The sequence below is a fragment of the Apostichopus japonicus genome, chromosome 23 (genome assembly GCF_037975245.1).
Source record: "Apostichopus japonicus isolate 1M-3 chromosome 23, ASM3797524v1, whole genome shotgun sequence".
NCBI classification, from domain to species: domain Eukaryota; kingdom Metazoa; phylum Echinodermata; class Holothuroidea; order Aspidochirotida; family Stichopodidae; genus Apostichopus; species Apostichopus japonicus.
The window spans coordinates 13412420-13432131 of NC_092583.1; the positions used below are offsets into that span (position 1 = coordinate 13412420).

The 19712-nt window shown below is 36.6% G+C and overlaps 1 protein-coding gene across 7 annotated transcripts in view; it reads left to right on the top strand.

The window, feature by feature from the left end:
• Positions 1-19712, top strand: part of LOC139965097 (low-density lipoprotein receptor-related protein 2-like) — a 98587-nt gene that overhangs the window by 72372 nt on the left and 6503 nt on the right. For all 7 annotated transcript variants that reach the window (XM_071967331.1, XM_071967327.1, XM_071967328.1 and 4 more), the window contains 17 exons: positions 301-432; positions 834-956; positions 2160-2276; positions 3316-3456; positions 3789-3902; positions 4801-4917; positions 5542-5685; positions 6596-6718; positions 9856-9978; positions 11158-11302; positions 12702-12893; positions 13421-13644; positions 14051-14236; positions 16794-16937; positions 17123-17222; positions 17919-17962; positions 18332-18383. In XM_071967331.1, the coding sequence (XP_071823432.1) occupies positions 301-432; positions 834-956; positions 2160-2276; positions 3316-3456; positions 3789-3902; positions 4801-4917; positions 5542-5685; positions 6596-6718; positions 9856-9978; positions 11158-11302; positions 12702-12893; positions 13421-13644; positions 14051-14236; positions 16794-16937; positions 17123-17222; positions 17919-17962; positions 18332-18383 (2221 nt within the window). The remainder of the gene's footprint in view (positions 1-300; positions 433-833; positions 957-2159; positions 2277-3315; positions 3457-3788; positions 3903-4800; positions 4918-5541; positions 5686-6595; positions 6719-9855; positions 9979-11157; positions 11303-12701; positions 12894-13420; positions 13645-14050; positions 14237-16793; positions 16938-17122; positions 17223-17918; positions 17963-18331; positions 18384-19712) is intronic.

The following is a 19712-nucleotide window of genomic DNA, read 5'->3' on the forward strand; positions in this document are numbered from 1 at the left end:
TAGGGCACATAAATGGCCATGAGAGAAATAAGGCAGGCATTGTGTTTCCATTTTGTATATATGTGTTGTACTGTGTGCATTGTAGAAACTTCATTTATAGCTTTTCCGGAAACTAATATGAAGAAGCAACCAAAAAATAGATTAATATATTAATAAGGCATTGAAGTATTTTTATTACGTTCATGTTTGGCCTTATTGGCCATTTCTTTTTTGGGTGTGGGGTGGTGGAGGGGGGTGGCCTTTCTCATTTTGGAGTCATTGGGCCCATCTGGACATGAATTGTGCATATTTGTTCTGCAGGTGGAATGACTTGTGGACCTGGTCTTTTTAAATGTGATGATCACACCTGTTTACCTGATTGGTTAGTGTGTGACTTCAGGACACACTGTGATGACGGCTCCGATGAGAGTGAAGTAACTTGTGGAGGATTTGGTAAGTATTCTGTTTTCATTGCATTTTATGCCTAAACAGATGGTAGTCAGGGAAGAGATGCTACAGTCTTTGGTCCAGGGTCATTAAGGGGCTTGGTGATATAATTGCCAAAGGCCATACCTGTGATCCACAAATTCACTTTACATATTGCTTTAATTACTGTGTCGTTTTGGTAGACACTCATATTGAACCAGCACCATTGGTCTTTGTCAGCTAGACCTAGTGATTTGGATGTAGCTTTGCTAGTTTACAACGCTGTTGGCTTTGTTTTTGAGAAAAAGATATCTGGAGAGTTTGGCTTCTATACTGTCTAACCCTATATGTTAAAATTTCCAAAAGTGCATCTTAATTATTATCTCGTCATAAGTGGTCCCTCGAATATGCAACATTTATTCACACAGGTTACAGAGAATGCAGTGAAAGTGAATACCGTTGTTCCAACGAGCTTTGCATCCCTAACTCTTGGATATGTGATGATATTCAGGACTGTGAATCAGGGGATGACGAACCCTCCAACTGTACAGGTAAATGCTTTAACATCCATGACTTTGCTGCCGTGATACCATTGTTGATATAACTCTGAATGCTACAGTAACTAACACATGGTTTAATATGTATCTCAGAAATTAAAAATCATAATTTTTATATTCTTCTAAGTGAAACTTCAGTATATATCTCAGAAATTCTACTATGTCGGAGTGTTAATATAGCTTGCCATTTAATTTTGACTTGAAAATAACCATGACAGGTTAAATGATGGTCAAATTTGTAGATCACACTCATTACCAGCCTCATTTTCATTCTAATCAAAAGTATATAGTTTATTATGTATCAAGAGAGGCTATCTGTTATGAATCTCATCTGTCATATGTGGTTGCCCCATATTGATCAGGTAAACCCTATTGTTTTCACGGAAGGTCAATTGTCATTTGGGTCAAACTTTGTCAACTTTAAAATCTAAAGAAGTGAAGCTTTGACATATCTGATACTTCTATTGGAGGATTTCTCGTCTTGAGTATCAAAACTGTTGCTTTTAGTAGAGTTCAAAGGTCATTGCATATCAAATGTGTGGAAACCTTGCAAGCATGATATCTCAGAGCTTCTGTACCCTTCAGATATCAGAATCCTTAACATGCTACAAATTCCCTCCCAAACACCTCAATACATTTTTTTTCTTTGTTATCCTTTTAATTATAATCATCATCATGACGGTCAAGCCTGTCTTGAGAAAAACAGTCCTCCTCAAATTCACTCGAGCATTAATAATTTTTTACTTGATAGCACAAAATATACCAAGTACTGCCATCAGGAGTCATCCTTGAGTGAAAATAATTCATTGACCAGCCACCATATGATTGTATTAAACCACAAGTGCTCTTATAGCCAGCACTACCCTCCTGTGTGAAGTCAAATTTGGCTTGACCAACGAAATAGTACAGTGTGTTTCATCATGAATTTGTGCAATGGAGCGTTCAGTATGACTAGCATTACAAACTCGGGTAGATAATAAATCTCCACAAACAGGGGACTCCGGTGGTATCGGCTATAGGCAGGAAAGATCATAGTGATCATTTTTAATATTTTATAAATTTTAATAACAGTAAAGTGAATGATGAGCCGCCACCCGCTCTAGATCAACAAGTAACTTTCTTCATTCATCCCCCCCCCCCCTCCTGAAACTGCCATGACTGTGTAGTTTAACCTTTTAATTCCTCTTCTCTCCTCAGACCACACCTGTGAAGAAGACTATTACCAATGCTCATCGTCAGGATTATGCATTTCTAATGACCTTCTGTGCGACGGTGAACCTGATTGTGTAGATTATGACGATGAACTAAATTGTGGTAAAATTCTTCCTAAATTATCCACCAAAATCTTCCTCTTGCATCAGTTCCTAATAGCTAGAGGGAGAAGGGGACAGGGAGAAAAAGTTAGTTCTTGTTAGAGTTAGAGCTTGTATGATGTTGTTAAAAAAAATCATACCAATACAAGTGTTAATAAAACTGACTCTATTTAAAAATGTAGATAAACATTTGGTTTTGCCAATTTACACCACAAATTAAGGCTTGCTACACACTAGTTTTACATCCTATTTTTACACCTCCTCTTAATTCTTAGCATCCTCTTCAAGCATATCACTGCCAGAAACTTTTCCATGATATCATTCCCAGCATTGTACTCCACACATTTCTATCCAAACTTGTGAAAGAATGTATAAATTATTATATATTATTATATATTACAGATCAGATACATTAGTATTGCCTCCAATATGTTCTAATCAGAAAATTGTCGCCTGGATGAAGTTTAAAATCCTTTAGTTTCTCTGGTATTTTACTGGTAAAATGTGACCATCCTCCTCCAACTTTATGGGAATTGCTTTATTTGAAATCAGTGACCAGTGAATTTTACAATGTATGTGAATCAAAGAGTTTAGTTACACTCACCAAGTGGTGACATTTTTCAAAACCTTTTTGTTGAGGCCTGCAAAGGAATAAGATAGCATTTGGACAGCTGAGTTTCTCTGCAGCATTAATGTTTATGAATGTTTTATAAATGATTAATATCTATGGTAGGATAATTTAAAAAGGCCAATATGTTCAGCTGTTGGTATTTGTTTGTATTGTTTTACACCTGCAGACTATGCAACCGTCCACTTTAACAGACAAGTTGACTATTCATGAAATAATAGTTGACTATTCATGAAATAGTAGTTGACTATTCACGAAATAATAGTTGACTATTCACGAAATAATAGTTGACTATTCACGAAATAATAGTTGACTATTCATGAAATAATGAAACACACACTATTACAGTAACTTATAAGATCTGACTTTTCAGGATTTATCAGTGGTCAGTCACATTCTTACATCTTTGCAGCACCTCGATATCCTGGAGATCATTTCTGCCTGAGGACTCAATTTACTTGCAATAATACGCTGTGTATCTCCATCTCATTTACCTGCGACGGACACGACAATTGTAAAGATAACAGTGATGAAGATGAAAGCCTATGTGGTAGTAAGTTTGTTCAAAATTATACCAAGTTTGAGAAGTTTGGATAAAAAAGGGAGGTGGCATTTAGATCAAAATCATGTTGGCATGTATGTTCTTTATAGCCATATGCTCCATCCGTAGGATGAAATAATCTGTGCTGTGAAGTTTCACACAGTATATAGGCATTACAGTTCCACAAAACTAATTTTAAGGCGTTGCTGGTCCACAGAGAGAATCTCTCTATTCTTTGACATCGATCACTGCTGCGAGGGATGCTGCAGCTTTATTTTGTTATTCTTTTTGACACATTGCGATAAAGAAGACGATGCTACCTTTTTGCTGCATTTGTTCATTAGACTGCGATCACACCAACCTTTTCAAGTGCGATAACGGCCAGTGTATTCCTGAGTGGGAAAAATGCGACGGGTACCCTGACTGTGATGATGAGAGTGATGAAACTGATTCCATTTGTAAGTAAATTAGAAAAAGTTACATCTTTCTTCATATTCTTTCCTATTTATTTATTTATTTTTTGGTTTTTGGCAAGACTGATATTAATGAACCCGAACTGCTTAATCCTTCTATGTGAGAATTTTTCCACTACTATAGGGTAACATACTCCCATCGACTTTATAGGCTTTAAATTTTCAAAATAGTACAGCTCTAAAGACTTGTGAAAGTTACTTTTCAGAGTTACTCATCACTGGATAGTTGCTCCATACCTATCTACAGCACCATACATATTGATTTTTCTCTTAATATCATCATATTTTGTAGGTACCCTTCAAAGTCATTTTCCCATAACCCACAACTATTAAAGACCCCAAGACACAAAGACTTAGCCTTCCTTTCTTCAGCTAAATATTGTCAGCTTATCCCTATTCAATGACTTCTCTGCAGTTGTGGAAGTACCAGTCTGAAACCACAATTGCTAATGTGCATTTCGTATTTTATGTTGTATTTTTTTTATTTTAATGTTTTATGTATAGATCTCTGACTATCATTTGATAGTCTTTGTTTCACTAGATTGATATTAGAGAGTACTGTAACTAACAAAAAATTCCTCATCTGGAACAGCTATAGATATACTCTTAGCAAACATGTCAAAAGTATGAGGCTGAAATGGCTGCAGCATTAATGTAGACAGGCCACAGGGAGGAGACATATTCTTATGTGCTCCCCTATTCCACACAGTATGGACTGCTGATCTGCCTGATGATTGCATTTGTCTGATATTCATTCAGCCTTGCTGCATTGAGATTTTCCAGCTGCTGCAGCTCATCATTTTGAAACAGTTCCTACCTCCTTTAATGTACACGCTTGTGTTTGAGAATGGTAACTTTCAAATCCGATGTTCTTGCTTTTCAGGTTTTGCAACCTGCGAAGAAGGACAATTTCTCTGTGAGACCACCAACGAATGCATTCCAGTCGAATTTGTGTGTGATAGATATAATGACTGTGGGGATGATGAGAACGAATTTTGTCGTAAGTTTTCTTCTTTTTTCTTTCTGTTTGTTGTACAATTTGAAGACATGCTGGTACACAACAACCACATTTTTAAAAAGCAGCTTAGTGTGTTACCATGGTAGTAGCAGCTCACCCTCATTGAACAATTACACTTGTTACATTATGGTCTGATATTTGAATCTGCAAGAGTCTATATTTTTAATGAAAACATAAGAATTACTACTAATATAAACCTGCATATTCTTTAGTGATTCCAATTCAATTTTTTTGTTTGAATTTTTTTTTGGGGGGGGGGGAATATTCTTAGAATTATTTGTCATTCAACGTTTATTATCCAATGATATTATGATTTGGACTAATTTAATAGTTATTTTCTGCTAACTCAGCACATATGACCAGGTAAAATTTGAAATACACTGTTTAATAATCAATGTAGAGATAAAATTGCTTTGCTGATAAACAGGTCATGATATCAGCCTTCAAGTTATCTTTTGTATAGGTTTCAGAAGCACAACCCTGAAAATGGTCATCTCTCTAAGAGAAAAATCTTTTACCATCTGATCATCCATGTGTCTACCAGCTAAATATCACCAAGAGAAAAATGATTAACAATTTTGAAAAATTGGTTTTCTTTCCTCACAGACTATGGTAGAGTCCCATGTAGTAACACAAGTTGCATAGAGGAATGTAACGAAGTCCCTTCTGGTAGTTACTCTATATGCTCCTGTAGAGACGGCTTCAGACCTAACAAAGTACCTCACCTGTCAGGACTGAGGACTTGCGAAGGTGAGTGCAGAGAGTTAGCAGATACTGGATAGCAAGATGCCAACATTCTATATATTATTTAAAAAAAGATTTGATAACATTAACTCCATAGTCCAATCTAGTTTTCAATGCATTCTGGGCATCAATTCTGAGAAGTGGGGAGGGATCTGGTGGGTCATGACCTAATCCAGTCCACCAGGAAGATCGTGGATTGTGGGCCTAACAGTTTGCCCACCGCTCTGATAATATGAAGAGAGAAAAAAACAATGATATGTCAATAACCTACATATCATGTAGTTCCTTTAATTTGTAGCAATAAAATTGTAAATCATTTTTTTTTTTAAATTGACTGGTAAACTGCCTTTTTGAAAGTTCATGAGTGACCATTATTTGTGGGGTGGGGGAGGGGGGAGACAATAAAGAAGATCTTGTGTAGCGTTTGGTGGTGGCGGGGGGAGACAAAAGAGACAATCTTGTGTAGGTTTTGCAATGTGTGGTTTTGTTTTACTACGACCTAAAATTGTAGTAGGAAAGAGTCGGTTCACATTGTCTATATTTGGTGGTCTTGGCTAAGAACCCAGAAATTATGATGAAATTTGGACAGGAAGTATAAATCTGCTTGGTCTTAATGGTCATCAGTATTGACCCTAATATGCTAAAAAAGTCAGATAATAGTCACTCATGCTCCAATTGCATTTAGCTTCTACCAACCTTCAAAGGTTATTTCCCTCTCTGAGAAATTGGACTGTGTCTAAGTTTGACACTCTTTGATGTCTTAAATTACTATTTGGATGTTCAGAAAGACCAGGAAATTACCTTTAAAAAGAGCAATCTTGAAAGAGAGAAACAAAGCAACTGTAACAATTGCTTAATTTTGAGGGCAATACTGATGATTTTTAATACCAAACCATATTTTCAATTTTACTTTCAGAAATCAATGAATGTCTTGAGAATGATCCCTGTGACCAAATTTGTGATAATGTAAAGGGAAGTTACCGGTGCCGATGCACTGAAGGATATCAGTTGTTGGAGAGCTCTATGTGTTTGGCTCCAGGTATTAGTTATGCTTCTTCACGATTCTTTCTTTTACTGATAATGTTGGATTGTTATTGTATCTATTTTAAATTTGTAAATGAGAGGGAAGGGAGGGGAGCAACTCTTTCATTTGAAAACTGTCATTAATGATCGGGTAAGTGCATTACCTCAGTTACACACCCATATCCAGCCAGTTGAGACATTTTGTAAAGCTCATACCACTCTTCACTGTCCTCCCATATCATGCTTCAAAGCACTGATGCTGAGAGTATGAACAGTCCTTAATCTTTATCTGATTCTATTGCTAATACCACTCTATACTGTCCTCTCATATCATTCTTCAAAGCACTTGTACTAATAGTACAAACAGTTCCCCTAACCTTTATCTGATTCTAATGCTAATACCACTCTAAAGTGTCCTCCCATGAACAGTTCTTAACCTTTATCTGATCTAATGCTAATAGCACTATATACTGTTCTCTCATATCATGCTTCAAAGCACTTGTACTGATAGTACAAACAGTTCCTCTAACCTTTATCTGATTCTAATGCTAATAGCACTCTACACTGTCCTCTCATAGTATGCTTCAAAGCACTGATATTGAGAGTATGAACAGTCCTTAATCTTTATAATGCTAATACCACTCTATACTATCCTCTCATATAATGCTTCAAAGCACTGATACAGTTTAGAGTATGAACAGTTTTTAATCTGTATCTGATCTATTGCTAATACCACTTTATACTCTCCTCTCATATCATGCTTCATAGCACAGATACTGAGAGTATGAACAGTTTTTAATCTGTATCTGATCTAATGCTAATGAAGCGAACCGCGGATTGCGGGGGAAATTACCGGGTTTAGGGTCCTTCGCTTCGAACTCATAAGTTATAAATGAGGATGCAAGAGTGTTCTTGCGTTGAAACAACGACTGACTTTTTATTACAAACTCTATGAAATGGTAAATGAAAATATACAAATGAACAAATCATGATACATGACAGTATACAGTAAATGGCTCTTACACTCTTAATGACCTAACTTGGGGGAAAACCGATACTCAATCTATGAAATATTCATACGACATGAATACAATTAAAGACTCAATAATAGTATCCTGCAATACGACATTGCACTTGTACAATACAGTATAAAAATGTATAAGTGTGTATAAAGAATAATGTAAAATGAACATTATGAAATAAACTGCATAAATAATAATAAACGTTGCGAATTTTTTCCTCCGAATCCACAACCTCAAGAGACTTGGCACTCCATAGCTATCCATAAAGGCTAAGATTAGAAGGACAAGCTCTTGAGACAACTCTGTAGTGATCAACAGTAACAATATGTTCAAGATACAAAATATGAATACGTACACTCTTTACACTGCGAGTAGTACAATAAAATACAGGTACAGTAAAATAATCTCTCAATACAACTCAACTGTCAATACAGTACAATACACTTGACTGTTAATAACTCTGTGTACTACACGTAACTGTTAACTCTCTGGATATAAACTCAAGGTACTGTCACTCTACAGTATACCCTAAAACTCAATACAACTAGCACCCATGTGCTTCACAATACACAACCACTGATCTACACAGTGTACACAACACACGCTATAAACCCATGGGACCAAGGTCCAAATACAACCTAACATACGTACTTTGTACGGTCAAGTACAACCTAGCCAGAGGAGCAACAATTACAACTACGATTCAATTTATCAACAATAAGGTTACGTACGGCAGTATAAACAATGATAATATGTATTACTTAATCTCTTACTATACTGGGGTCAGCTCGCGATAAAGAAGAAGAAGAAGACTCTTCGCTCGCGGTACAGGAAGCTCTCCACGCTCGCGGACATCAAAAATAAGGACATCGAGACTATCTCTCGCCAGCTCGCTATATACTATAGTAGGTCCGCCATCTTGGTAACCAGCGACTTCGAGCCAGAAGTCAAACCATCCAAAAACCGGAGGCATCCTGCCTCTGAGAAGGGTGACATCTCCTTCCTGACTCCATATAGTAAAGATATGGATATTCTCTGGGCTATTGACGACCCAAGTTTAAGTAAAAATTATGGAATTACAAAGGGATAACGAGGCGATGCCCCGGAGCTCTGCAGGGACGATGCTCGCCATACAACACCGTGTACAGAACTGAAGAAACACGTGTATACAACTAACGCTACAAACTGGCTATTACGACATATTACATAATACATGCAAATACTGAACGGGTGCACATAACAAAATTTCACTTCACTACACTAATACCACTCTATACTCTCCTCTCATGCTTCAAAGAACTGGTACTGGTAATACAAACAGTTCCTTATATTGATGTGATAGATACAGGATGTTCATACTGTTTATGAAAGTGCCTTAGAGCATGACATGACAGTCCGCTATAAAAGAAAAAGTGACCCAACTAGGTGACCTACCTCATTCTTCATTTGAATATTCATGAAAACAGATGGTTTGATACAAGGTGTTTATCCATCACATTGACAGGGTTTGCAATTAGTCACTATATGGTTTGTATCCCTTGGGATTCTCTAAGCTTAGTTATAGCTTAGTTTTAGCTTTGTTTACACCCAGCCTTCATTGTTTACAAAGTGAAAAGACTATGAAGCTGTTATGTAGGTGCTACTCTAATTCAGTTTCATAAATACCAACACACAGGGGGGGTGGGGACAATTGTATCTCGAGATATAACGATTTAATGTTCCTTCACACACAAGACTGAAGACGTGGACAAGTCCGTTAATAGTTTGTCTAATATCATTTAATATCGAGGCTCATACATTTTCATGTTCAATGTCTTTTTATTACTATTATTTTTTTAATAGGGTCGGAATTATTTTGCAATTCACACACCCCCACCCACTCCCTGTCTTGAATTATTCAATTTTTCTGTTAGTATGTATGAAAATGAGAGTAGATGATGCCACGATTGTCAGGCCTGGGTGTGCCAGTTGGAATTTATATTACTTTTGTAACTTTATTGGTTGCAGTCTGGTCAAGTGCTATTTTACAGAGTATATAAAACACCCGCAAGTGGGCATCTTATATTGACTACAAAACTTGGATCAAAAGGCATTTACTTCCAAACCTATTCTTTTTCTTCTCTTCCATTAGGCCAGGGACCTAGACTTCTTTATGCATCTGGCAGAGAGATAAGGTTCATCAACTATGACACCAACAGGGAAGGAACTGTCGTACACGGTGAAGGACGAGTAGCTTCACTAGACACTCATAAAGGTAGTTTTCAAATTGTTTCGACTGGCATCTGTATTGTATTTATCTTTTAATATTCAAAGAGTTTAGATGTTATGGGGAAAGGTTGTGATATGAAGTAATAACATAAAAGTCAAATGAGTAAAACATGAAACTGAAATTATAAAAGTCACAGCAGCAATCACATGAAATTGAATAAAAGTCACATAAAGAAGGACATGAAATTCACGTTAATAATAATAACATGAAATAAAGAAATAAAAGTCATGCTAGTGTTATGAAATGAAGAAATAAACCTTGTGCTAGTAATAATGTGAAACGAAACAGTAAACTCACAGAAGCAATGACATGAAATTGACAAAAGTCACATAAAATTAAAAGTCACATTAGTATTATGAAATGATGTAATTTTAGTAATAATGTTAAATGAAGAAATGAAAATCACAGAAGTAATGACATGAAATGATTAAAGTCACATCATTCAGCACATTAAACAAAAGTCACATTAACAAATGACATGAAAGAAGGGAAGAAATAAGTAAAATTCAAGTTAGAAGTAACATCAAATAACAAAACAGACATAAATGTTGAGAATAGCATCAACATAACATTCGTTCAATTTTAAGATGCACAAAATAAATCTGTAACTATATAATTGAGGTCTTATCATAAGTGATTCTCGTTTACACCCTTGAATGTTCACATTGGAGTTATTGCGAAGTAACACATCACAAGATTGTACACACTGCTGTAAAATATTTATATAAAGTGTAGTATAAATAATAAGGAAGTTCGTAAATTATTAGTTTATGTCTGCATGGAAACAAAATGTTTATCCATTCTGACTAGCAGTTGAAGCCATTTATTTGCTGAAAATTTTCATGAATCTATTCATAGCAGAATTAAGAGATTGTCTCTGTTAGATTAGAGGACACCAGTATGGGCCATATATTTTAGCATGTTAAAAATCACCAGTTCCAAAACTTAATTTTTTAAGCTTCTGAATCTCCCAAGTTATTTGTCGACATTTGAGGGAATTTCTCAAAAATACAACTAAAATGGCACAATGGCAAAAAACATTTTGAAGGTGGCAGTCTTGTAGAATTAATAAACATATTTTGACTTTCTACAAATTGTTTTTTTTTGGAGGAGTAAATTGGATTTACTGTCATAATTATTCAATGTCAATGTTATTCTCCCCAGACACTGTTATCTGGACAGATTCATCACTTAAAGTTATTAAGAGAGCAAAGCTGCCTTTCTCAGATGATGATGTTGCAGTTGCTGAAACAATAGTTCAAGAGGGAATCAACCTTCCATCTGGAATCAGTGTGGATTTTATGGGAGGGTGAGTTTACTTTTACCTCCCTCCTGCAGATTCTTGACTACACTCCCCACCCTGCCTCCTCCACTTCCCCATTCAATTCACCTCGCTGTACTTCCTAGCTCCCTGGGAGGTCAGAGAGTACACTATATACAGTTGTTAACCTTGAAAAGTGGGATCTTAGCTTTTTATCCAGATACGATCATTTTTGTTCTTTCTTTACCTGTTTCTTATACCTGAGGGCAGTTTGACATTGTAATTGTCAATACACAGTACTGGAAAAACTGTTCAAAGGTGCATTGTAATTGCGATAACAAAACATCCTGTGTTTGTTAGGTAACAATTAAGTCAAAAGGAAGAAAGAGGGGGCTGCAGCCAGGCTGCATGGGACATATTTAAGGGATATATTTAATATATTGTGCTCCATTATTTCACACAATAGAGACTGAAGATCTGCAGTGATAATTTCTAGTGTTTCAGTTTTGATGCAGCCTTGCTGCAGGAAATATTGCAGCTGCTGCAGCTTTTCTTTCTGACTCGATACCCTGAATGGACTAATGTATATGCTATTTTAGGGAAGAGAAAAGTCTTTTACTATTATAAAGAGAGGAATGCTTAGATTTTCAGTTCAGGATAAAAGTCAAGCAGATAATCAAGGTTCAGTAAATTTAACAGAACATAAATACAAATTAATTATCAACCTTTCCTCTCTATACTCCACAGAACATGTCTCAATATTTGTCACTAGTAAAGTCAAAAGCAAAGATAAAGTGAAGTTGGTTACTATCATGTTGTGAAAGAATGGGTGCCACTTCAAGGGTGCCTTGATCTGGCAAACCTTTGATTTGAAGGGTGAAATAATTAAGCTAGTAGTCACTTGCAGGCTGTGGGTATCACTGTCACATTAGTTAACACAGTCTGTTGCATAATTTGTTGAAAGGAGTATGTAAATAGCACATTAGTGTTGTGGAGTGTTAGCTCAGTGGTTAACGCCGGTGCCTTTCAATCATAAGGTCCCCGGTTCGAGTCACTCCCAGATTAATGTATGTCGTCCAGTTACAGAGTTGTTGACAATGAACAATCCATAATTATGGATGTTAAATATGAATGTAAGAGACTGACTTCGGTCAGCTTGCGGCTTGCAGGAGGATCTAATATACATACATTAGTCAGTGCTGAACTTGATCTTTATGCTTCTTGGGATAATCTGTATTCTGTGTTTATCTCCTTCACTAGCTTTGGTTGGAGGAAGCTTAAAATGTCAGCAACCCTGCAAGGTGGTATAATACACAAAAAAACTTAAGGTCACCAGTACCCTCTGACAATTGATATTAAAAATATGGAACTCTACAGAGATGTTTGCATGATGGTTCTTTGTTCTTTGTCCTTTTCTTTTTTTATTTTCTTCTCTTCTTTGTACCAGAAACATCTATTGGGTAGACCAAGGTGTGCCCTTTTCTGTTTCACGAACACGTCGTCAAACAGTTATTGACACCATGGTAACAAGAGAGGTCTCTCGCATCTCTGTGGCTAAACTAGATGGGAGTAGTCCAAGGACTCTGGTCCAAGGACTATCTGGTGGTGAAACTGAAATTGTTGTTAATCCTAGGAGAGGGTAAGTTCTATGGAATATTCTGGTAGCAGTTCAGCAGGCAATGTTGAAAAATTTATTGAAGAGGAAAATGTTCCACACTGTTTATAGTTGCCTACATAACTTATTGTTCCTAACTTTAGGTATGATTTACTACAAAATATTTGTAACATGTTTTGACTGTGTATGAGCACTTTAGGAGACGACACATATCAAGTGGTCTGTGATTGTCATCGGGGGAGATATTCCAACAGAAAAACCCTTTTAGTAGGAAAAGCCACGAATACAATGCACATACTCTATCACTAATGACAGTTTTCAATTAAAAGAATTGCTTCCCCTAACCCCCCCCCCACCCTTCATTTACAAAATTAAAATAGATACAAGTCTTCAGTGTATTATCGGAACAGAAAGAAAATTGCAAAGAAGCACAATTACATGAAGTCAAACAGTTAGAGCTGACTCGTTTGCTAGAAGAACAGCTAGCACTTTTGTGATTGATACTTTGCGATAACTTGATCATAAAAGTTTATTACTAAATTTGGTTTCAGGTACATGTACTGGACGAATAAAGGTGAAAACGCCTCGATCGAATGGGCCTTTATGAATGGAGAGAATCGAGAGGTACTAGTCATGGACATGTTACAGGAACCAGCAGGTCTAACAATTGATTTTGCCAAAGATGATACCATCTACTTCTGTGATAGTCATGCAAACAGGATTGAATCCATGAATTGGAATGGTACAGGTCGTCGACTGATAAGACAGTCCGAAGGTAAAGCAGGAATTCTTGATTCTTGGGAGGAGAGGGCGGTGGTGCTGGCACCAGTATTTCAAGGAGGGGTATAGTATTTGTGTTACAGTAACTTTAAAGTAAGTTTTTGTACACATTATGCCAATTAGCTCTGCACACAATCACAACATAATTGTAAATACATGCAGATTTGAAGTTAATATTGCGACTCTTGGTTCTAAAGTACAACCCCTTTTATTCACTGGCATTGAGAACCTTGGTTCTATGACCAATCCCAATGTGGAGGTCTTTCCCCAATATTATTACTAGTACATCAAAGTTTGAAGAAGAAAAATCCAAAATTAGAAGTATTATGAGGTACTGTACTTGAAACTAATAGTTGATCATTTGAAATTTAAGCTTAAATGAGAATATTTCTCCTTTACAGATTTACAAAACCCAATCCATTGCGAAGTTTTTGAATCGTTCCTGTACATTACTACCCGTGGACCACTAAGTTCTCTACTTAAATTGGACAAACGTGGCTACACAGAACCAGAAATTGAAATTCGAAACGTCAATGCACCAACAGGACTAAAGATGAACCATCCAATACGATATGATACGCAGGGTGGTATGTCTTCAATTTCAATAACAGTATGGGTGCTTTTACGCTAGATCCGGATCAGATCTCCACGTCAGGATTTGATCCTTAAGTCTAGATCACGGCTGCAGTGTATATGCAGTGTGGATCCTGATTTGATCCTTAAGTATACGTACTACACAATCCGCGGCTGCGCATGACACATTTCCAATCCGATTTTTTCCAACATTCGGTGAAAAGCAGTGGAGGATCAGAGTACGACTGAAGTGTGAATGTGTCCAGATCACTGATAAGTTTACCCCATGGAGAGATGATCGTCTGATAGCATCAGGGGATCTGATCCGGTCCTAGTGTAAAAGCACCCTAGTTGTGTAGCTGTTTAGTTATTTATTAAAAGAAAAAACATAGGATGGAACATGTCCTGAATTTGATTTCAACAACATAGTTTACGTTCAGCTCTCCAACATGAGATATGTCACAATATGTCCTAGATCTAACTCAATATTTGAAATGTTGCCTTGACGGAGCTGGTATAGGATATGGCCAACTCGATCTCGTAGTGGCCAAAATTGTGGGCTTTGAAAAGAAAGGCAGAACTTGTGGAGCAGCTAATTGATCTTGCTTCATGTATGTTGTGGAGATGTATGTTTTTGTGCTGAGTGTGTTACTATTTTAACCCCTTAAATTGTCAGAAACATTGCAATCTTTGCTTTGTTTAACCGCATGATATTGGATTATTGAGAAGCATAGATATTAAAGGATGAGTTTAGGCACAACCTTAAAGGCATTGAAGACCAGCCCCAAACCGCATGTGGCCAGCTGAAAAAGTTAACTTTCTGTTGCTTGCAAGTGACGTTTTGTTTGTGTCGCTACAAAATGAAGACAGTAATGAAATGTGGTACCTTGTTATCTTTAGCTGAACCTGAGATGTCCATCCCTGTATCATTTATTCACTGTGCTGTTGGTATTGACCGCAGCTGTATGTACTGACTGTACACTAGTGTCTAACTATCGACGGTAGCAAGCTGTGTGTATTTTCTGGGATCGATGGTGATGTCTAACACTTCTGTTACACCTCATTCCAAACTAGGTCAGATTACCGGCATTAGACATTTAGTTTTGCGCGAGTCTTCACACCCTTTAAGTTTGATTTGCTGTAGATCATCAAAATCCATCTTCTATCACTCCAGGTTCTATTTCTATACCATATTTTTGAGGAAATAATTTTTGAGGAAATGACACTTAAATTAGTTGAGGTTCATCAGTTAAAGTGACTGGATGTTATAGTCTAATACACAGATCATTCGGTAAACATTTCTCAAATGCAAGCCAAAACTTTAAGTTTGATTTGCTGTAGATCATCAAAATCCATCTTCTATCACTCCAGGTTCTATTTCTAAACCATATTTTTGAGGAAATGACCCTTAAATTAGTTGAGGTTCATCAGTTAAAGTGACTGGATGTTATAGTCTAATACACAGGTCATTCGGTAAACATTTCTCAAATGCAAGCCAAAACTCAATAGGAAAGTGTAAGACTTTTTGTGACACAATTTGCCAAGGATAAAAAGTGCTGAATGTTATCCAAGGATGCTCTGTTGTTCAAATGAATTTATAAAAACATGTTTCGGTTGAGTAATCAGTATTTATAAGACAGTGGATTATCATAAACATTTAGACAGCCTGCACTAAGGAGCTGATGTCATCATCAATCTAGCCATTAAAGGAGCTTTCCAGAGATTAAAGAATGCTTTTAAGGAGAAAACCTTGAAACCAGAATAGCTATTAAGACGTTCCTGATACTCAGATAATTCTTTTTGCTTGGATGATAAGATATTAAGATTAAAACTTTTGCCTTACATCAGCCTTTATTTATACTGATGTAGTTTTCTTACTTCTTTTTATTAAAATTCTAAATGAACAATTTTTATTTTTTATATGAGGATTCTAACATTGTGGAATGTGTAGGGAAGTTGTTAAATTGTTCACTTTGTGAATACATTAAGTTGATGTTACTAATATTAACAAGATGAGAAATGCAATTCCAAATGTTTAAATATTTCCAAGTTGATAGCCACTACCGGGGCCTTTATAATTGCTAGTATACACTACACTGGCAACTTACACACTTTTTCCCAAGGTCATGCATGGTCATGCATTTTCTTCCGGGGAGTTAACATTCTCCATGTTCAGCATTGGTATTTGTTGTTATTTCTTCAGCCACAAATATGAAACACAGGTTGATATGTGCTAGATTTGACTTTAGGGCTATAGTTAGTTTCCAGCTTTCCTTCACTACAATATACCATCAATAGGGATATATCTTTGATCCTACAGTGATATTACAGTTTTGTAACTGTTTAAAACTTCAATAGCTTACCTCTCTTCTCAAATTTATCAAAGGAATATCAGAATCACATGGTTAAGGTTGTTTCGATGATTGATGAGGGGAGGTTTGGGGGGGAGGAGAAATACTACCAATAGGTCTCTCCTGACCCCCCCCCCCCCCCCCAGTATTGCTCCTCTTATGTGGAATTTGATGAGATAACAGAGCTATTGCTTTGCTCCACTTTTCTTCCATTTCTCAGCGAGCAATCCATGTGAGGGAGCACCCTGCACAAGCCTGTGCCTTGTGTCACCATCGAATCCTGTCAACGGTGGCTTGACATATTTTTGCGCGTGTGAAGATGGGGACTACTTCTTGGATACAGAGCGAACTATCTGTAATAAAAGTAAGATCATGTGGACCTCTCATTTCTCCAAGCAAAGAATAAAGAAAAGGAAGAAATTCTAAGGAAAATATAATTTTATAATTTCATGACAAGTAGCTTAATTGTGCAGTACTTTGAATATGTGTATGCAACTTGCAGTGTAATGATTTTCTCTTTATGATCTCATTTATTTCCGATCATCTCAGCTGCTGATGTTCCCACTCTATCTCCCACCCCACCACTGACACCATATGATTGCAAATGTACTTTGGATGGAGTGTGTGATGTGACAACAAGGAAATGCAGGTAACAGCAATGGGATATTTTCATCTCCATTTCTCATTCGCCTTTCCACAATCCATTGAATTGTTCATTCTAAAATCTCAACGACAAAAATTCTTAATTTTTGGAGCAATGTCAATACTAAATTTACCTGGCAATACATATCCTTAATAGATGTGACATGTATCCTAACATACTAACCAAAAAGTTGTCCATTCGCCCTTTTCCCTTGTCAAGGGTTTGCTAGACGATACAATGGTGTCAATGCAAAGACTGAAATATGCTTAAAAAAAATACTGAAAAATGCTAAAGTTTGAGCCACTGATACAATAAAAGACATGCGGGGTACAGTTCTCCCGAACTGACATAAGGACGGTAGAGGTTTTTTTGATGGGCTCCTTAATATGTTGTTAGAGTTTTCAGTCTCTATATATGCACCACCTTTTTTTCAATGGTCCTCAATTTTCATAGTAAAATATTTACTCGCCACTTAAGTAAGTGTAAGAGAAACATGTTGCACAAATGTGTACCGGAAAAATAAACTGCAGTTGTTAATAATTGTAAACACGAAGACAAGCAGTTGCAACTATGACTGTCTCATTTTGAAGAAGACAAATTTGTGAAGAAATGGTCATTTTATGGTAATAATATTTGACAGTAAACATTTTTGTCCACAATCCCTATTACTTTGTTAAACGGTGTGTTCCATTATTTACATAGATGCTTCCAGGGATTCACTGGAGAGTTCTGTGAATCAGTCCTAGGTAAGTTATTACATTTGTTTCTTGGAGTTAGTTTTTACATAATTATACAAATCTAGACTTGTCTTGATCAGATCATCTACTTTGAAGTTAGTTTTGGGTTTAGCATGAAAAGTGATGTGGTGATACATTCGTGATGTTACTGTAGACTAACAGAAGTTGAAGAGCGCTTCAAGAAATTTCATTCATATTACCTACTGCTTCTGTGCAGGCTATTCTTTTCATAACAATTAAAGAGGAATAGAGAGCAGTTGGAGAAGGACAGCGAAGTTGAGGTGGGGGACTCTGGTTGGATGATAATCCACAGTAGCAGTATCAAAGAAAAGATCAACATTGCCATCAATTTACGATCTTAAATTTGTTTTTCCTTAGTTCCAACCTGTAGTGGTAATGGCATTCGGGACTCAGACACCAAGAAATGCTTGTAAGTATAGTGATAAATATAACTACATTGGGCAACTATTTAGCCTATTAAAGTTTACAATGCGAGTATTTCTGATTGGTATCTGCCTCAGTGCACCAAAGCAGTTTTGCCATATATATTGTCACAATGTAAACTTAGTCACAATTTTAGTTAAGGCTGTATGTTCATGTGACTGGCATGAAAGTATGAAGGATAACAATCAGATAGTTGATTTCTCATTTGGATTATAAAGAAACCTTACCAATGTATGTCCATGGTATTTGATTTCAACCAGTTTAGCATACCTATACTGTACTTGATTGCAAGTAAAGTAACTTATGGGGTACTTGTATTCAGGTGGTGTAACTTGAATGGAAGGCTACTTCACTTAAGTGACAGCATTGTAGTATACATGTATATTACCTGATTGGGGACAGTTTAACAATTGATTTCAGGTAATGTACTTTTCTATATATCCTGTTGAGAGTAATCTCCATGAATTTATTTGGTTTTGTAAAAACAAATTGTGCTTAAGTATCTTACCAGTGAGTAAGAAGCGTTTGTGGTGATGTTTGAACGGGATATGTGGTCAAAGTCTGGAGTAGCCCCGCTAAGTTTGTGTTGATGTTTGTACGGAATGTGTGGTCAAAGTCTGGAGTAGCCCGCTAAGTTTGTGTTGATGCTTGCACGGAATGTGTGGTCAAAGTCTGGAGTAGCACAGCTAAGTTTTGTTGATGTTTGTACGGAATGTGTGGTCAAAGTCTGGAGTAGCACAGCTAAGTTTTGTTGATGTTTGTACGGAATGTGTGGTCAAAGTCTGGAGTAGCACAGCTAAGTTTTGTTGATGTTTGTACGGAATGTGTGGTCAAAGTCTGGAGTAGCACAGCTAAGTTTTGTTGATGTTTGTACGGAATGTGTGGTCAAAGTCTGGAGTAGCCCCGCTAAGTTTGTGTTGATGTTTGTACGGAATGTGTGGTCAAAGTCTGGAGTAGCCCTGCTAAGTTTGTGTTGATGCTTGCATGGAATGTGTGGTCAAAGTCTGGAGTAGCACAGCTAAGTTTTGTTGATGTTTGTACGGAATGTGTGGTCAAAGTCTGGAGTAGCCCCGCTAAGTTTGTGTTGATGCTTGCACGGAATGTGTGGTCAAAGTATGGATTAGAACCTACATTTTTTGACATCATTGTTACATTATGACATAAAGAAAAGATCCATAAAAGGAGTTGCAGAGGAGTATATAGGAATTTTCAATGTTCAGTTAATTTAGGCAGGTTTTTACCCAAGTTTTGAATTTTGGTGTAGTTAGTAGAGAGTTGTTAATATTCTATTGAAGAAAAGTCAGCCAAGATAAAA